Source organism: Capsicum annuum, unplaced genomic scaffold (genome assembly GCF_002878395.1).
Source record: "Capsicum annuum cultivar UCD-10X-F1 unplaced genomic scaffold, UCD10Xv1.1 ctg3258, whole genome shotgun sequence".
Taxonomy (NCBI): Eukaryota; Viridiplantae; Streptophyta; class Magnoliopsida; order Solanales; family Solanaceae; genus Capsicum; species Capsicum annuum.
In genome coordinates this window covers 170,269-189,153 of record NW_025839296.1, presented here as the reverse complement: position 1 = coordinate 189,153, position 18,885 = coordinate 170,269, and the positions used below count along the sequence as shown (strand labels likewise).

The window sequence follows — 18,885 nt, the reverse complement described above, 5'->3', positions numbered from 1 at the left end:
AATTATATATGATAGTATGTTCTTATAAATATCTTTTTATTCCTTATTACATAATTATCAAGGACATTTCAGCAATTTTATGATGCAATAAAATGGTTACAAATGAATATTACTTTTTTCTTATTTTTATAGTGCAATAAAATGATTACATATGCATATTACTTTTTTTTATATTTATTAATTTTTTCCTTATTTATTATTTTAATAATATTTTTATTTAGATATTTGTAATTGAATTATAATGATACTAACTTTTTATAAATTACTTAATTTTTTTGTAGAAAGGTAACATCGATTCATTGTTATACATTTTTTTCCTTTTACTCACCTATATATATTATTAATAAGAAAGGACAAAGCCTCCACATTAAGCCATGTGGCAGCATAATAAAATACCATGTGCCATTTTAGGACAAAAAAGTAGTTAATTAGTAGTTAGCAATTTTTGAATTTTCTTAGAAAAGTCAAATTTTGATAATTCGTTTATTAATGTTTATAGTTTTTAAAATAGATAACTAATATTTAAATTTCTTTTAAACAAACATTATTTAATTAAGAAACTCACATTTATTTTTTTATTTTTATATTTTCTTATCTCGGTAATTTTTTCTAGATTTTTGTCATTATAAGATAAAATTTAATATTTAATAATCTATCTTATAAGATTATATAAAGAGAGATATTAAAACATAAAACCTCTTTCAAAATATTTAAAGAAAATATTAAAAAGCACCGCCAAGTGGTTGAGTATTAATCTGCACTCGACAATTTTAAAATCAATATCCTACAATGTAGCAACTACTTAATTACTTCAAGGCAAAAATCACAATCTGCACTTACTTAATATTTAGGAATAATTTCACTTTATATAAAATCCTATTTTAAAAAAACAAAATTCAATTTAAATATTAATAGAAAAGCTAACTAAAAAGGAAAAAAATCTATACTAATCTACATATCGACTAACCCATATAAAATGCACTTTAGAAAATGAAAAAGGAAAATATATAAAAAGTTACCTATATATAAAAAGTTACCTAACATACACATAATATAATTTTTTTGTTTTAACCAAAAAAAATCAGAAAATAAATATCTGTGGTAACTGATATATCAAAATATTGTAATTTTTTGATAGTTTTAGTAATGTCTATCCACTTTAAATTTTTAAAATTGACAAATTACCAATTCCTAAAATAACTCTCTTTTAACTTCCTTTTCCACTTTAATGTTTTCCAAAATAAAAAATGTCGATGAATGCACCATATCTACGTAAATCACTGTTCGGTTTCCGATGCTTTCGGATTCAACAAGATCAAGTTATTATTAGGATGTGGTTTACTCGAATTTCAGCGACGACTCACAAATGAAGTTATTAGTAGGACGTGATTTACTCAAATTTCAGTGACGACTCACAATTAATGGCTAGATTATGAGGTAAGAAATGAATTTTTGATGTTCCTAATTCTGTTCTTTACTCTGTATTTTTTGATTTCACGTTACAATGTATTTCAGTGATAAGACATGATCAAATTTGCAGTAATACATTGTTAAATATTTTTCCTACTTTTTTCATACTGTTCAAATTTGATCCCATTCTTTGTTCTCTTTGAATTCCGTAGATTTAATCAATTCCAACGAGCAATAGAGAAGAGGTAGTGAAGATGCCTCATCCCCAAAGACTTCTATTGGTTTAATTTGAAGATTTCAAAGAACGAAGAACTCGCCTAATTAAATCCCTATCAAATGGATTTTTTAAATTAACTACAAATTAGATAATATGATGAATGAAGTAAATCATAAATATGTACAAGTGAATGCTCTACGTCTCAAATTATTTTTTGGTAGTTTTCTTTTGTTTGTGTTTAGATATGTCTCGGTCTGGTGCAATACCTAATCTTTTTCAATTACAAACTTTCTTTTACTTGATTTTTTCTTATAATTTCTTGGCAGAAAGATCCCAAAAAGTACTCTATTATTTTGAGTGATATGAAATTTTGGTACTATCTATTTTCATAGGCCATAGACAAATATATCAAGTTTCATAGGACCTGATGGATTGTTTTATATCTAAATTGTCTATCAAGTAATTTGGATTCTGTTTCTTTCATAATTTTGCTACAAGTTTGTTGTCGATTTCTAAATTGTATTTCAACTAGATTTAACAAGTTGTTTATTGGCCAATTCATATGATAATTATTAACTATTTTCATGTGATTCATAATAAGTGTTGGATGATGAACGTATGTGTATTTGTTGTTTGTTAACTTTCTTTTATATGTACATTATCCAGTGTTTAACATAAGAGGTTTTCAAAATGCAACTTTTAACTTTCGCAGTCAACAACAACAACAACATATTCATTATAATCCCACAACGTACGGTTTGAAAAGGGTAGATTTTATGCAAAATGGCAATTTGATTAACAAAATTTTAACTACTTGGAGAAATATTTGAATGCTGGATAAAGGAGGTAGTACCAAACTTAACCGTGTTAAAGAACCGTTAAGAGTGTCTTTGGCGATTCACAAAGGAAAGACACACCGAATTTAATCTTGTGATACATATTTCTGTCTCTTTTATTTTATCGAAATTATTTACTGAACAACTTCTTATATTTTGATCTTCCAAATAACGGAGAAAGAACTCAAATACGAATGCCTCATCTAAGCGCGAAACTATGAAACTCCTTGTGCAATAAAATATGTTAATTCAATTTTCTCGCATGTAGATCTTATTTTGATACATCGTTTTTTCAAATTAATGAGTTTGGAGCCACTATAATGGTGTAATATGAGACTCTCTCATCTTTTTTGAGCTACTGTAATTCAATCTGTGAGAGGAGACTATGAGGCAATTGTTTGTATAGCTCATTATTTTTATTTATTAATGTAAAGATTTAATGATTTCATTCAGAAGTTTTTTCATTTTTCGAGTTTCAATAGGCATATCTATATTTCTGATATCTCGATTTGTGGGAATTTTGATTTGCTTTCATAGACAACATATATTTATTTATGATAAATGAGTTCTAGGTTGAAATTGAAAACCAAATAGACTTATTATGTGTCTAAAGGGGATATAGTGTCAAGAAGTGAAGCGTGACGGAAGTATTCCGTAAACAGGTATATTTTTTTGGAATAAAATAGCACAAGAACATGTTTTGAGGCTTTCAAATATTATGTGGACATCCTTAGTTTGTTAGAGTTTAACCTTTAAATTATGATTGTATATCTCAATGTGTCAATTGCTTATATGATCCTTCCATGTAGTTTTCATACAAACTAACATAGTTTTCATAAAAACTCATTAGCTGATGCAATGAAATGATTAGTTTATATTTCAGATTCCAGTGGAATCAAGATAAGATTTCAGATTCCAGTGGAATCAAGATAAGATGTGATTCTCCATTTTCCTTCTCTCTATATCTAGATTACATATGGATGTTTGATATATGTTCTATTGTGGTTCCCTCGAATTGTATTTAATTAACGATAATTTTAATGTAAGATTATTCTTAGCACACTACTCTATGGTTTTCAATATTTTGTGAGACTAGAATAACATTTTTTTTATACTTACGGAACTATACATGAGAATAACTCTAATGTTTAGAACTTACAAATAAAATTATAGAAAATTTTTGCAGTGTTCACTAGCCATTCTGATCAACTAATTTTGTCTCGATATTATGCCAGGTTTCAAATTAATGAAAAGGTGGAAAGCTAACATAGTACCCAGAATGCATAAAGAATAGCGACCTCCCTTTTGAATAAGATGTTGCGATTTTAAATTGTTGTATTAAGGATATCCTATGATACATATTACTCTTCATAGTGGATGACAAGATCAAAGGAAGTTGTAATATTAGAATTTATCATGTTCAAGAGTACATGAGTAGTTATTTCAGATCTGAATGACATTAATAACCGTTTGTTAAGGTTGATTTAGATAACTATAGTATGTGAATCAATGAAGTCTGTGTAAATTAAGCTATTCACTGACAAAAATGGTTTTTTTAATTTCCTTATTTATGTGTATACATAATTTATTTGATTTATTTGGTTCAAGGTTGTTGCTTACAAGCTGCTTGAGGCAACTCAAAGTTGATTATTATTCATAAATTGCAAGAAGTGGCAAAGGGCATCACATTTTGAAGTTGCCTTCTTTCGCAAAAGATAGATTTTATGTAGCTCAGCTTACAACAAAGTGATTTGTTACCCTAAATGCTTGATTTTGATTTATAAATGTTGATCTTGCTCACTCGTTCAGAAATTGAGTAAATTTCATTTTATGATGTTTGCCTGAATTATTTATTATTTTGGTCTAGGATGTCCTTGAGAGTTTTATTGGAATATAGCATTCATGTTCAGTTTGCAGAATAATGAATTATTCCTATCATGAGCTTTGCAAGTCAATATTAATGTTAAGATATTCAAAAAATGAGTCGTATGAGTCATTTTTGTCTTGCGTATTAAAAGATGATTGATTTGTTTTGCTTTTGCTCTTTAGGTTGTTGTCCAGTATTGTAGATGCGTTGGTTATGAATGGCATATTTAATGTCATCAAATGTAACTGTAGTATTTATTTCTTTACTATTTTTCATGGATACTATTTTTATGCAGAGTACTTTTCTTAGAATTGTTCGCGCATCGCGTACTAGTATATATTAAAGGCACAATTAAAACAAATAGGAAATTGGTCTCTATCGCACATTACTATTTTCCCTCAATAAAATCTCGAATCCACATCGCCGGAAAATATCGACGTCCAGCGACGATGAGCGTCGATGCCATGACTCGTAAAGCCGACGTGGACGCCATGGCTCGGAAAGTGGAGGTGGACAATCGAATTCTTCTTCGCAATTACTACAGGATCGCCAATAATCTCCTCCGTCAGGTACAATGTTTTGTCAATATCCTGCCCCCGCCCTAAATTGATTGAGTTAAGCTAAGCTCTATATTTGATTTTTCAATTCGGGTTATTATTGATATAACTACTAAAACTGGAACTTTTACAACTACAACTATACCGTTACGATCCGTTAAATGATTCTTCTATATCTGTTCTGCTCTATTTTGGTCAGTTTCATCCCAGCAATTCAAAACCCCTTTATTTGTTCCGGTGCCAACTTGATAGAATTGGAATTTTTGTCACTTTTCAATTGGAGTTTTAGCTTTTTACTCATATAAGCTGTTAATGCGGCACCATTGCTAATACAACTACAATTCCGACTCAATCCCGAACTATTCCACTCTACTTGTGCCCATTTGATTGGAATACTGAACATGACCCTACACTGTCATTGCCTATGATGATAAAACTGGCTTATGTCGCTCAAGGGTTCAAGAAAATAAAAATATAAACATGCAAATAAGCCAACAAAACACAATTTCAGGGGATGCAATAGTATATAGTCCATAGATATAGAAAGTAGTCACAAAAAACGATCAACTATTTAGAGAAAAGCATACCTTGGGAGAGACGACAAATACGATTAACTATGTAGCTTTGTGCCTCTGACTTTCGACTTCGAAGCTACTATAACCTTTAAAAATAGAGCCCATTTATTATTTGAAACTTTTGATGCTTAGTTTGAATTTTAGTTTCTTGAAAATTGGAAGTAGAAGAAGAAGAAGAAGAAGGGAAAGGGATTTTATTCTTTAAGAATAAAGTATGATTTTTAATTTTTCTATTCCGGATTTCGGATAGTTGCCTGGGATTCAAGTATGAAACAATCAAACAAATCAACAATCATGAAACTAAGAAACATGATTTTGATTTTTGGCTCCTGACTCTTGTGGGTAACGGGTGAAGCCTCTTCTGAAATGAAATGAAAAAAATATCAACAACTGAATGTAAAGATTAGAAACAAGAACACAGGAGTTCATATGGAAGGCCCTGTATAGCTGGGCTACCTTGTGATTCTTGTTCAGGGGGGTCAAAATTAATATATGAACATAAATATAGAAAATCTACCCTATATATGCGGTGTAAATTTTTTCCGAGGGGGTTCGGGTGAACCTCCTCACGTACCTGTAGATTCGCCCATGATGCCTCACTAAAAAGTTAGTTCGGTTCGGCTATATGAATCCTGATACCTGCTGCATTCCAGAACTTCATATTGACAAATGGTTTTGTTTGGAATGATTTTTGTGATTGTCTTATGGTTTAGTTACAGGCTAATATTCATCGTGGGGAGAAGAATAACATAGACTTGTGTATAATACTTCTGAGATATTCAAGGTGAATCAAGAATAGTTCTTTTTTCTTTTCGTGGCCAATTTATCCTTAATTGGACATTTTGTGTTTGCTAAAAACATAATGGTGTTGTTTGTACAGTTTGGTTACTGAAACAATACCCTCTCATCAAGATTACCAGGCTTTGCATCCTAAAGAAAGAGCAGTATCCAAAACGGTCAGTGCTTCTTCAGTTCATTTTCCCAAATGGTCCCTTACGAATGGGGCTATGTTGAACACTTTTTCTTTATTTACTAATCAACATTCTTGATTGCAAATTAATTCTCCATGTGATTTGTATTCGATTTGTTATTTTTAAGTAATGTGTCCAGATACAATTTGTGATGGTGTGCTTTTAGTTGATTTTTTGACTTGAAGATGCCAATTTTTCAACTTTTGATTGTTTGATTGCCTCAGCGTCTGTTAGCTGTGCTAAATGAACTAGAGGGTTTAAAGCCTGAGTTCCAGCATCAGTTTCAAGGAATTGGTGAAGTTCAAGTAACAGCTCAGCATTACCAACTCAGTAATAAGGAGAACCATCGATATAGACCAGTTGAAAATTCTTTAGGACCGCCTTCCACCAACAATAAAGCATCTTCAGATTATGATAATCAATGGGTACGTAACATGCCGTTTTTTTTTTTTGTTTTCTTTGAATTGTTGGGGTTTTGGTTGATCTGTTGCATTTTATGTTATGATTTTGAGATTTGTTTTTTCTATTACTGTATGCTATTTCCATTTTTCCTGCTTTAGAAACTAGAATGGTAAATAACTAAAATTATATTAGTTGTCGAGAAAGTACTTAAAATTTATACATGTGCACTTTGCTGTCTGATTTCATTTACTAGCGTTTAGGGGAAACTTTCTTTTACTTGATGTCACAGTTTCATATCCTTTTTCCATCTCAGAAAAATAAAGGGTATCATTTCTTTGCCTCTGATTTCATATCCAGCTTATATTTTGTCGCTGTAACTTTCAAGGCCTTCTCCTTAGCCTTGTTTCTCTTTCTTATACTTTTCCTCTCTTCTTATGGAACACAAATTTGTATATGGTAAAATTGCAGGCCATAACAAATGCACCTTCTTCATCTACGTGGAGGCAGAGTAAGCACAGTAGGGAATGAAGTAACATAAGAAAGAAAAGATTACTCAACGAGTTCCTGTACTGTTTCAGCAGCAGTTGTAATTGTTTTTCCTCATTCTTCTTGTTCAGTACACTTTCACTCATGTATCTATTCGTTGGGAACTCTTTGACTTCCCAAAGACTCACTTTTCTATAGGCTTTTAGAATATTCTAGGTTATATAATAATAATCTAACTTAACTACTTTTGAGACAACCAAGATCTCTTTTGTTTAACACAAAGACAACACATTAATATTAACACTTCCCCTTAATGAATTGGTCTTGAACTCCCAAAAGCTCATATTCTGAAATTTTCCTTGGGCAACGCTTTTGTGATAATACCAGCAACTAGATTTTGGGACTTGCAATACTCGAGCTCAATATCTTGTTCTTCAATCTTCTCTCGCGTTCGGTTGCTATAAATTGGGCTTTTGGTCATTGCTATTAGTGATTTGATGTCACAGAACATCCTTGTTGTCTTGCTTTTCTCCAACTTCCTTCAAAATTCTTCTAATCCAAATAGCTTGAAAATTTGCCATGGCTGGCTTGCTAATATATATTCAGCATCTGCGGGTAATTGTGTATCTATTTCTAGCTTCTTTGATTGCCAAGAAAATGCTCCCGAACCAAGTGAAAAACATAACTGTTGTGCCTTTTCATATCAACTCAGAGTTTGGCCAATTACTATAACAAGCCAACTAACTTTATTTTTTGTCCTCTCTGCTGACCTCTTCACTTAATACCATAATCCATGTTCTTTTTTAAAGTTGTTCCAAGGTGAAAATTGATGGGATCTTGCATAATTCTTGACAATAAAGTTGTAACAAACATAACATTCGGCTTAAAGGTCGTAAGATAGATCAAACTTGCAATAGTGCTTTTATAAAACGTGTTGTCCACTTCTCTTCCTCCATCTTCATCAACTTTGCAATTGAGGCAAGTGGTGTTGTCATTGTCAGGCAAACTTGCTTAAGTGTTGTTCCAATATAGTATTGCTGCAAACAAGTGCACCAACAACTTGTTGATAGATCTCAAGACCAAGAAAATGATGCAATAATCCCATATCTCTTTATCATGTCTTTTTAACTCATTAAAAATATTCTCACTATACTAGTCTTTTTTTTTTTTCTTTCAAATTTTTTCCGTGCTCGTGATACTAAGCAAATCAAATTTATATAATACTCGTTCTGTTTTATATACTTATCTCACTTTTTTAGTCTATTTCAAAAGAAATATTCTTTTATTTTTATTTATTTTTTAATTTTAATTTTTCATATGATACGCTTAAAATCACAAAGATTAAAAGAATATTTTGATATATTCTACATATTTTGAATTTAAGACCAAAAAAATTCTAAAGTTTTCTTTACTTTCTTAGATTTTGTATCAAAACAAAAATCAGACAAAAGATATTAAATATAGAGAATATTCGTTTCATCAATTAAGTGTGAACAATCACTCAACTTATAATAATTAACCGTCAAAGTTACTCAACTTTGCTTAATTAACTTTCATTATTATTTTAGCTCGAACTATAATTTTTTTGAGTCATTTAATGATGTGGCAACTCTAATTTTGAGAGAAAAAAGGTAAAAAAAAAAATAATGTCAATATTTAAATTTATTTAGGACGGAACCCATTTTAAATTCGATCCAATTATTAATCCAAGCCGCTTAAAATAATTTTGTTATACAAAAGATGCATTTAATAATAAAAAAATATATGATGCATGGTTCTTCATATTTGATATTTTTGAAATTGAAAATAGAGTTGCAGTTGTGTTTGACATAGTATTTGGGAAATAGGGTATTTTTGAAGTTAAAAGAAAATGAAAAAAGTGAAAGTAGATTTAAAAAAATTACATTTTTATAAAAATGGGGTTGTTTTTTGAAAATAAATTTAGATTTAAAAAAATAAATTAAAAATTGTAAAAAGATAATTTTAAAATAGTAAAAACACCTCTTGAAGTGTTTTTCAAATATTCAAATACTATTAAAATATATTTCAAAATATTTATGACCAAACAAATATTTCAAAATAAAGTAAATATTATATTTCAAGATATTGTGAATAATATTCCTGATCTAAGAAATACTTAGTATGGATAGATAGGAAAATAATTGAAAGAAAAAAGACAAACAATAAAATAAAATAAAAAGAAAACTTCAAGAAAAGAAAAGTAAAAAATCATTTGTTAAAAAAAAAAACAAAGTTTAGAGTGAACATGAATGAAAATGCTGAGCGGGAAAAAAATAGTCTAACGAGTGGGGGCAAAAAGCTCACTTGTCAAAATAACAAATGCCTCATACAATTATGACATGGCGTATGAGATGCATATTAAGATTTTAAAGTCGGAGCTAGATCATACATGTAATCTAAAGCTAGGTTAAAAGGCATGTTTATGTATTATACCTTTGTAAAATAAGCGTGATCAATTTATGTTCTACATAGCATTCAATGTGTATTATTCCATTTAAGAGGCATTTGTCTACTTATTAAATTTTATAATAGTTTAAGTATCTATTTATACACACTCGAAATTGAATAGCATAGATGCAAGTTAAAGCCAAATTGAATGTGATTAAGTATGACATGGAACGGTTACTACTTACAGACAGTATGATCTTTGATAGGAAGGTGCGATGGATGCGAATTAGGTTTAATTGATAGGAGTGCATTCATAATATTAGGGAAGAGTGTTGTGTTTGCATCTATGCCTGTGGTTTCTTGTTCCTAGTTTTTTTTATGATGTTTGTGATCTCGAATAGATAATTTATAGTATTACTCAATCGGTGTCTTGTTTCTTTTATTATTTAGCTGTGTGTTATGTCGTTTTGTTGTTTATTTTTATATTTTTTGTTTGTTATACTGTTATCTATCTTAAGCTGGGAGTCTATCGAAAACAACTTCTCTACTTCATCTGAGCTAGTTATATGAATTGCTTACACTTTATCCTCCTAGACTTCATTTTGTGAGAAGACACTGAATATGTTATTGTACGCATCGTATTTTCTATATTTATTTTTGATATGTTCTTGTGTTTAATTCCAGAGAATATTTTCATCAAATAAAAATATTAGTCAACTCAAATCTCTAATAGTGTCTATTTTATTATTTTTACTAATTAATCAACACTCTCTAGGAGTATTATTTATTTAGTACTCCCACCGTTTAGTTTACTTTTTACTTCACAAGACTCAATTTGACTAATTTTTAAGGTTATTTTCAAGGCTTGAACCTGTAATTTTTAGTGGCATAGACACAATTTTTATTGAGGAGTTTAAAAGTAAACATATACACTAGTCAAAGGAAATTAAACATCTGCTATATATACATAAAAATATTTTTAATTATATAAAAATAATATAAAATAATACAACTTTGTGTCAAAGGGGTCGGATGAATTCCCAGAATCCGGGTGGCTCCGACACGGATGACCTCCTGATCACACTAATCTTACCATCAATGCTTTATGTTGACTAGTTCAAACATATTATAGGCCCACCCTCTTTTCAGTGTATCTTCTCCTCCACACAAATTTTATCAAAACTAATACTTTGCTGCAAAGGGAAACATTATAGTCTTACAATCAATGTTGCATCTGCTCACTACTCCAAACATATTTGTTTTTTCTGCCTAACCCTTCTCTCTTTATCTTCTCCTCCACACAAATGTTATCAAGTTAATATAGTCATACACAAAAACAAAGGGCATCCATCTCAGGTTTTTCATCAACTAAAAAGGTTAGTATCTAACAATAATTTAAAATATAGTGTATTTAATTATGATACCCATATCTGTAATTTCACTCATTCGTGTCGATAGAAAATAATTGACTTATTTATATGTGAAAAAAACATACATTTTCTGCTGTGAAATTAATTTTATGTTTCTTTCTTTTTTACATCAGATCCGAAGGATTTGACTAACTAGAAAGACACATACCATCATGGAAAAACAAAGAGAAATAGAGAAAGGGAAAGCAAACAATTTTGTGGTATGCCATGATTAATGAACTTTACTTATATATGTATCTGTTAATTAGTTACTTATATAAACTAATTTTGACTCACCAAAATCACTGTACTTTACTCGTTGTATCAGTATATTCATAAACTTAAACTTTTGTCACATTTGAGTCATTGATGTATGTGTTAATTATCTTGAAAATACAATTCACTGAAAGGTAAAATTTTTGTTTAGATTGTAAAATGGAGATTAAATGTATACAGATTTGAAAGTAGAGGGGGTAATTCTGGCCTGTTTTGCTTTAATTAAATCCATGTGAATTTTGTTTTAATTAAAAAAAATAGAAAAATAATTTTATCATCAACTATTTCACTTCCATTAGTCAAAAAGGGCATATAAGAGTCATTGGTGCTACGCCACAGGTATTAATAGCCTCTTTTTTTCTAGGAGAGGGCATATTTGGGCTGTCTTGTAGTATATTTGGACCTTTTCCCATTATTTTGATTTGTGTTTTTTCAATTTTTTCCGTAGAAGATAAAGCATGCAACAAGTTTCCGATAATTTTGGATTAAGTTTTAGGTCAGATAGATAACATCAAATTCATACAAAATACATGTGCATGTGTCGGTTGCCTATATAGAGTAAATCCTATTGCATGGTATATATGTTCTCTATGAAAATTTTTATATAATATTTGGTCATTTGGCAGGTGTCATTTCATGCTCTACGCAAGGACGTTATCAACATTTTGGATTTCATGGAGAGGTTAAAGAATGAAGAAGGTCAAAATGCTGTCGACATAGCCGATCAAATTGAAAAGCTGAAATTGGTTCTGGCATATATTTGTACATACGTCCAGCTTTCTCATTGTGATTTGGAGAAGTTTGAAGATAAAATGAGTGCTGCAAGACAATGGGTTGACAATCTGCTTCGACCAATTTTGGATGATGTTGACAGCAACGTCCGGTGTAAACACAACATGGATCATGTCCTTCCTAGCCTCATGGATAATATTGATGAGTGTATCAGTTCGTGTCATCATTCTGATCATGTCCTTCCTAGCCTCATGGATAATATCTATGAATGTATCAGTTCGTGTTATCATTCTACATCAAGTGCCATGATGACTGACGAGCAGTTGAACTTCCTTTTCCATAATCATTATCATAGATGCAAGTATCGTGCTGAACAGGTTTATCCGTTAGAGACTCAGTATGAGATTCTTCAGAAAGTGTGTGGCAACATGAAAGATTTCCATTGGTTGATAGTGAATGGTTGCGTTGAGCACGAGATTGTTCAATATGTCTTGCCTCAGTTTCAACTCATGGCTGAGAGAGTTGGAATCTTCTTTTGGAATAGTCAAACTTATAGAGATTCTCGACTCTTCAAGCTAGCATTTCTACTCATGAAGATTATTCCAATTGAACTGGAGGTGATGCAAATATGTTATACAAATTTGAAAGCTTCAACTTCAGCAGAAGTTGGACGCTTCATTAAGCAGCTCCTAGAAACCTCTCCAGATATTCTTAGAGAATATCTGATTCATCTACAAGAGCACATGGTAAATGTCATTGCCGCTACAACTCCAGGGTCTCGAAACATTCATGTCATGATAGAATTCCTATTAATTGTTCTTACTGATATGCCGAAGGACCTTATTCATCATGACAAATTATTTGATCTTTTGGCACGTGTTGGAGCACTTATCAGGGAGGTATCAACTCTCGTTCATGACTTAGAAGAAAAATCAAGAAATGAAGAGAGTAGCGATGAAACAAGTCGTACATCTCTAGACTTTCTGAAAAGTATTGAACTCCTCAAGGAAGATCTCAAATATGTTTATATGAAAGCCCCCGACCCATGTCAATGGTGCTTTCCCATGAGTGATGGACCTCTCTTTATGCATCTGCTACACATACACTTAAATGATTTGCTGGATTCCAATGCTTATTCAGTTTCTTTAATAAAGGAAGAAATTGAGTTGGTGAAAGAATACCTAGAATTCATAAGATCGTTCTTCGTGAATGTTGAGCAAAAATTGTATAAAGATCTATGGGCACGTGTTTTAGATATGGCATATGAGGCTAAAGATGTCATTGATTCAATTATCGTAAGAGATAATGGTCTCTTACATATTATTTTCTCACTTCCCATCACCCTAAAAAAGATCAGGTTTATCAAAGAAGATGTCTCAATTACCGAAGAAGATTCCCAAGAACAAGAGCCTCATTATTGTAAACTCTCCCAAGAATCCAGTTGAAAGAAAATCATTGACAACTGGTAAAATAATTGTTGGTTTTAAGGAGGAGACAAACTGGTTGATTTGTAAGCTCACCAGTGGACCGAAAGATCTAGATGTCATTTCAATCACTGGTATGCCAGGTTCGGGCAAAACAACTTTGGCGAACAAAGTATACCATGATAAGTCAGTAGCTAGACGTTTCGAAATTCGTGCATGGTGCACAGTTGGCCAAGAATACGACAAAAGAAATTTGTTGGAGAAAGTTTATAATCAAGTAACTAGCCCAGATTCAAAATTGAGTGAGAATATTGATGTTGCCGATAAACTACGGAAACAACTGTATGGAAAGAGGTACCTCATTGTGTTAGATGATGTGTGGGAAACTGATACATGGGATAAGTTAAAAAGACCTTTTCCTCTAGTTGAGAATGGAAGTAGAATTATTTTGACCACTCGAGAAATGGAAGTGGCTTTGCATGGAAAGCGCAACACTGATCCTCTTAAGCTTCGGTTGCTAAAATCAGAAGAAAGTTGGGAGTTATTAGAGAAAAGGGCATTTGGAGAAAATAGTTTCCCTGATGAACTATTGGATGTTGGAAAAGAAATTAACCAAAATTGTAAGGGACTTCCTCTGGTGGCTGATCTGATTGCTGGAGTCATTGCAGGGAGGGAAAAGAAAAAGTCTGTGTGGCTTGATGTTCGAAATAATTTGAATTCCTTTATTTTCGGCGGTGAAGTTGATGTGATGAAGGTTATAGAATTAAGTTATGAACATTTAGCTCATCAACTGAAGCCATGCTTACTTTACTTTGCAAGATATCCGAAGGACAGAGAAATGTACAGAACTAGGTTGAAAATGTTATGGCGTGCTGAAGGGCTTGTTGAACAGACAAAGATGATGAGTGTCGAAGAAGTGATGGAAATTTATTTGGATAATTTAATTTCCAGTAGCTTGGTAATTTCTTTCAATGAGATAGGTGATTACCCGACTTGCCAACTACATGATCTTGTGCACGACTTTTGTTTGGTAAAAGCAAAAGAGCAAAAGTTGTTTGGCAGGATAAGTTCAAGTCATCCATCTTCTTCTTCAGATTTGGTGCCACGCATAGTGACCATGGTTTATGATAAGGAGCACTTTGGGCCTAACAATTTCATCCTGTTTAATTCAAAAATGAAAAGACATTCTGCTAAACACCTCTATTCTTTGAAGATAACCAAAGACGAGATGGAAGATGGTCTTTCTGATGCATGTCACCTAAGAGACTTGAGGCTTCTTAGAGTGTTGATCCTGTATCCATCCTTTATGATGGTGAAAGATACTTTGCTGAATGAAATATGCATGTTGAATCATTTGAGGTTCTTAAGAATTGGGACAAATGTTAAATCTCTGCCTTCATCTTTCTCAAACCTTTGGAATCTAGAAACCCTATTGGTTGATAACAAAGGATCAGCCTTGGTACTATTACCAAGCATTTGGAATCTTGTAAAGTTACAAGTGCTGTCCATGGATGTTGGTTCTTTCTTTGATATCGATACAGATGAACCAATATTAATAGTAGGGGACTCAAAGTTAGAGAACTTGAGAGTATTAGGGAAACTCATGCTTTCTTGTTCGAAAGATACAGAAAATATTTTCATAAGTTTCCCCAAAGTTCAAAGGCTTGAATTTAGACTGAAAGAATCATGGGAGTGTTTAACAGAGCGATATTGGTTCCCAAAATTGGATTTCCTTCATGAACTAGAACTCCTCAAAGTAGATTTTAAAAGTTCAAACACAAATGATAGTGGGCACTCATTAACAACAAATTGGTTGTGGGATTTTCATTTCCCTTCCAATTTGAAAAAATTGGGGTTGTCTGACTTTCCTCTGGCATCCGATTCACTATCAACAATAGCGAGACTGCCCAACCTTGAAGATCTGGGCCTTCTTAGAACAATCATGCAGGGGGGAGAATGGAACATGAGGGAGGAAGACACCTTTGAGAATCTCAAATATTTGTGTTTGGAAGAAGTAACTCTTGCTAAGTGGGAGTTTGGAGACGAATCCTTTCCCATGCTTAAGAAATTGGCATTGTGGAGATGTCGTAAGCTTATAGAGATTCCGCCTAATTTTGGGGATATTGGTTCATTGAAAATTATCCAACTTGTAGAGAGCCCTCAACTTGAAGATTCATCTCTGAAGATTAAACAATATGTTGAAGATATGACGGGATGGGATGCACTTAAGGTTGAAATATTTTGAGCACCAACAAAACAGGTTCTTCTCCATTCTGATTCTTGTAGTGGCAATTCTCATTAAAGTTTCTTTCTTTCCCACAAGCATTCTCTGTCCTCATCAAAAGAAGAACCCTTCCTTGCTGCCCTCTGTTAAGATTTTTGCCCCGATTTTCTTACCAAATTTAAGTTTTACTTTTTCTTAGAAGGAAAATAAAAGTCACCATAAATACTTTTCAAAGAAAAATATAAAACTTTTTCATATTTGGCTAACCTCTTTTTTGGAGAAAAGGTTTTGAACATCTGTAAATAGAAGACCCTCTCAATTTCGAACCCAACACCCTCAGCTCCTCCTCCATGCCGCTGCTATGCGTTGCACTGCGACTCTTCTGCCACCAAGCGCCGGCGACTTCAACTGTAAGTATCTCTTTGAAACATACATGGAATTGCCGACTCTTTGCTATTGGGAAAGAAGTAGGTGAAATAGAATGTCGGCAACCTCTCTACTATATGAAAGTTATCCTATATCTCAGTTTTTCTCAAGTTTCTATAAATCTTTCAAGAAATACCATCATCACAAATATGTGAAAACTCCTCAGGTACTGATGTCATTGAGAAATTCCAATGCAACAAGTGGGATCTCTGCCTACAAGGAGTTATAATTGTCATCCATTGAGAAGCGTTTGGTGTTGAAGGCTGAAGTATTTAATGATCAAAATGTTTAGATTCTTGTGAAACTGTAAGCTTCTGCATTTTTTGATAATTTAGCAGCAACTCTTGTTTCGGTAGCTGTGAAACAATAGACAAGAAGCTCATTAACAATCTAATGCAGGAAGGTTTTGACGGGGATGAAGAACCTTTTGTCCGGAATTATTCAAGTGTGGGTATAGATGAATTTATGTGAGTACAGATGAATTTCAGTCTCGGGATACTAACACACGTGTATCCTATATTATTCATAACAAACTATTTAAAAATAATATAAATAGTACGTGTCCGATGAGTTATCCGATCTTTGAAAAGGAAAAGTGAAACCTCAATTTTGGGTAATCTTATTTTCATCGCTAATATCTTCTAACCATGGTTTCTTTTCTGCAGGTGGCACCTTTAAGTTCATTAACTTTGGTTGACAAACTCGAATAAATAACTTAATGAGGTGATGTTTAAGCAGTCACCAGATTGTGGCCCCAATTTTAAGGTGGCAAGCACATACTACAAGGAGGGCGATATCAACAAGTCTGTCTCCTTCAGAAACTTGATGCATATGGTTAGTGTTCCGAGAAATACTATCTGACCTTTATTCTGTTCGTTTTTTTCCAAGCGTGTTATCTTCCATGTCATAATCATGCTAAGAGTCTGATGTTCGATATATCTATATATATATAGCGAGAACTGGCTAATTGTTAAATGCTTTCTGAAATACAATTAATTTGACAATGTTGGGATATAATTGCCGTTGCAGGAAGATACGGATGAGGATACCAAATCTGTTGCTTGGAATAATTAAAGAGCAGCGCGGATACATCACCCGAGCATCTGCCTAGACCATCAAAGAAGAATCTACCAGCCGTTTTACTTTTGTATTTTTGTACATTTTTCAAGAAATACCATCAGCCATTTGTGATAACTCTTCAGGTGATCAACACGTTGATGAAAGAAAAGAATTTTAACGATGAGCATGATACGAGAAAGACAACGGAAGCACGAAAACACACTCCAAATCAGTCCACTAATCTTGAGGATCCGAGGACCTTTTTGGAGACCACTCTCGGATTCACTACAACAACAACAATACGAGATAACAATGGTGTATTTCACACCAAAACAGCCACCACAAACTAACAAAGAGAGTATCAAGATAACAAGATAAAGAACAAGATGAACAATAACACAATGGAAACAACAACACACGGTTTTGACTAGAACAACAACAAAGAGTACAAGAAATGTAAAGATAGATAGATAGACAAAGTGAAGGTATAATCTTAAGAACCCAAGAGCCTATTTCACTCTTGGACCCTTAACACTATACACTACAAATACCTATCTCTTCGGTGAGCACAAGAGAGACCTTAACCTCCTCTAGTACTCAACGTTCCAAGCATGAATCCAACACGAATGATTCCACACTCAATTTGAAAATCCTAGTTACAATGTTTCGGTCATAGGCCTTTCTCACAAGAGAGAAATGTTCTTCTTACAATTTTCAATATCAATAAACATCTAAGACTAAAAACCCTAAGAGGTTCTATATAAAGTGTATTACAAAATAGAATACAAAATGACCACAATACCCCTCAAGGGTGAGGTGCCCATCAAGTGTAACTTAGGTGTTGTTTTTAGTGCATTTAAGCCCTCTTTCACACTTTACTTGTGCACTTCCTTGGACAGATTCAATACGCACTCGTTCTCGTCCATCCTCATGGTCGTACCGTATCATCCTCCCCTTCTTGAAAAGGATTCGACCTCGAATTCGTACCTTGCAAATCAAGAGAAGACAAACAAGCATGCATCCTCATGATATGAGGGGTTAGGGTTAGCAAAAATAATACATCAACATGCCATGCCGAGGCGGGATAAGTTTAAAGTATAGCCACAGGTCCTCTCTTTTAATCTTGAAAAGATTAGTACAATTGCTACAAAGGAAGTGGCTCAGACAAGCATCAAGAAAAAAGGAAAATAGGCTGAGAGTCATCCTTTCCCACCCTAAGATGGTACCGGGATCAAATGGAAGAATTAGCGAAGGGCCTAAGCCGAGGCTATCCCTTCCTTCCCCTAGACTGTCACTCCCACATTCACACACAAAAATATTTTCATACACATGATCTCTATGAACAAAACTAATCACAATATTTTTACCACACAAGATGTTCAAAGAGTCATGCACATTATCAAGATCAATTCTATAGACACCATCACTAACTTACGAATTTTTAAGCACTTCATTCACATGCTCAAGTAGTGAACTACATTTAAGAGTAAATTGATCATCAGTACTCATTTCCGAGACTACACATTCCTTGCCCATAAGAGTACTATCACCTTCCAAGATGAGATTTCCATCTTTAGGAGGAATGTTGTCACACCATAGTGGGTT

General features: G+C 32.7%; 2 protein-coding genes across 3 annotated transcripts; both read left to right on the top strand.

Annotated features, from left to right (window-relative positions):
* The first annotated feature begins 1,151 nt into the window (after window positions 1–1,151).
* Window positions 1,152–7,577, top strand: LOC124891238 (AMSH-like ubiquitin thioesterase 3). Of its 2 annotated transcripts, none has more exons than XM_047403040.1 (6): window positions 1,152–1,437; window positions 3,699–4,899; window positions 6,176–6,246; window positions 6,343–6,418; window positions 6,658–6,858; window positions 7,304–7,577. In XM_047403040.1, the coding sequence occupies exons 2-6, from the start codon at window positions 4,780–4,782 to the stop codon at window positions 7,361–7,363; spliced, it is 528 nt and encodes a 175-aa protein (XP_047258996.1). In that variant the 5' UTR covers window positions 1,152–1,437; window positions 3,699–4,779; the 3' UTR covers window positions 7,364–7,577. The 2 variants fall into 2 exon arrangements, with proteins under 2 accessions (XP_047258996.1, XP_047258997.1); XM_047403041.1 differs by having other exon boundaries at window positions 1,233–1,437; window positions 6,182–6,246.
* A 3,293-nt stretch (window positions 7,578–10,870) lies between these two features.
* LOC107856192 (putative late blight resistance protein homolog R1A-3) lies at window positions 10,871–17,467 on the top strand. Its single transcript, XM_047403045.1, is given in 9 exon segments — window positions 10,871–11,106; window positions 11,274–11,360; window positions 12,042–13,522; window positions 13,524–15,831; window positions 16,081–16,205; window positions 16,388–16,527; window positions 16,621–16,688; window positions 16,887–17,055; window positions 17,251–17,467. Coding segments are annotated over 3 exon segments (3,822 nt in total). The 5' UTR covers window positions 10,871–11,106; window positions 11,274–11,312; the 3' UTR covers window positions 15,817–15,831; window positions 16,081–16,205; window positions 16,388–16,527; window positions 16,621–16,688; window positions 16,887–17,055; window positions 17,251–17,467.
* Window positions 17,468–18,885: the final 1,418 nt, after the last annotated feature.

Excerpts from the sequence above, each read along its gene's own strand:
- LOC124891238 (XM_047403040.1), top strand. The coding sequence starts at position 4,780 with ATGAGCGTCGATGCCATGACTCGTAAAGCCGACGTGGACGCCATGGCT. Across the intron at positions 4,900-6,175 it reads CCAATAATCTCCTCCGTCAG|TTACAGGCTAATATTCATCG; the intron begins GTACAATGTTTT and ends CTTATGGTTTAG. Across the intron at positions 6,419-6,657 it reads AAAGAGCAGTATCCAAAACG|CGTCTGTTAGCTGTGCTAAA; the intron begins GTCAGTGCTTCT and ends TGATTGCCTCAG.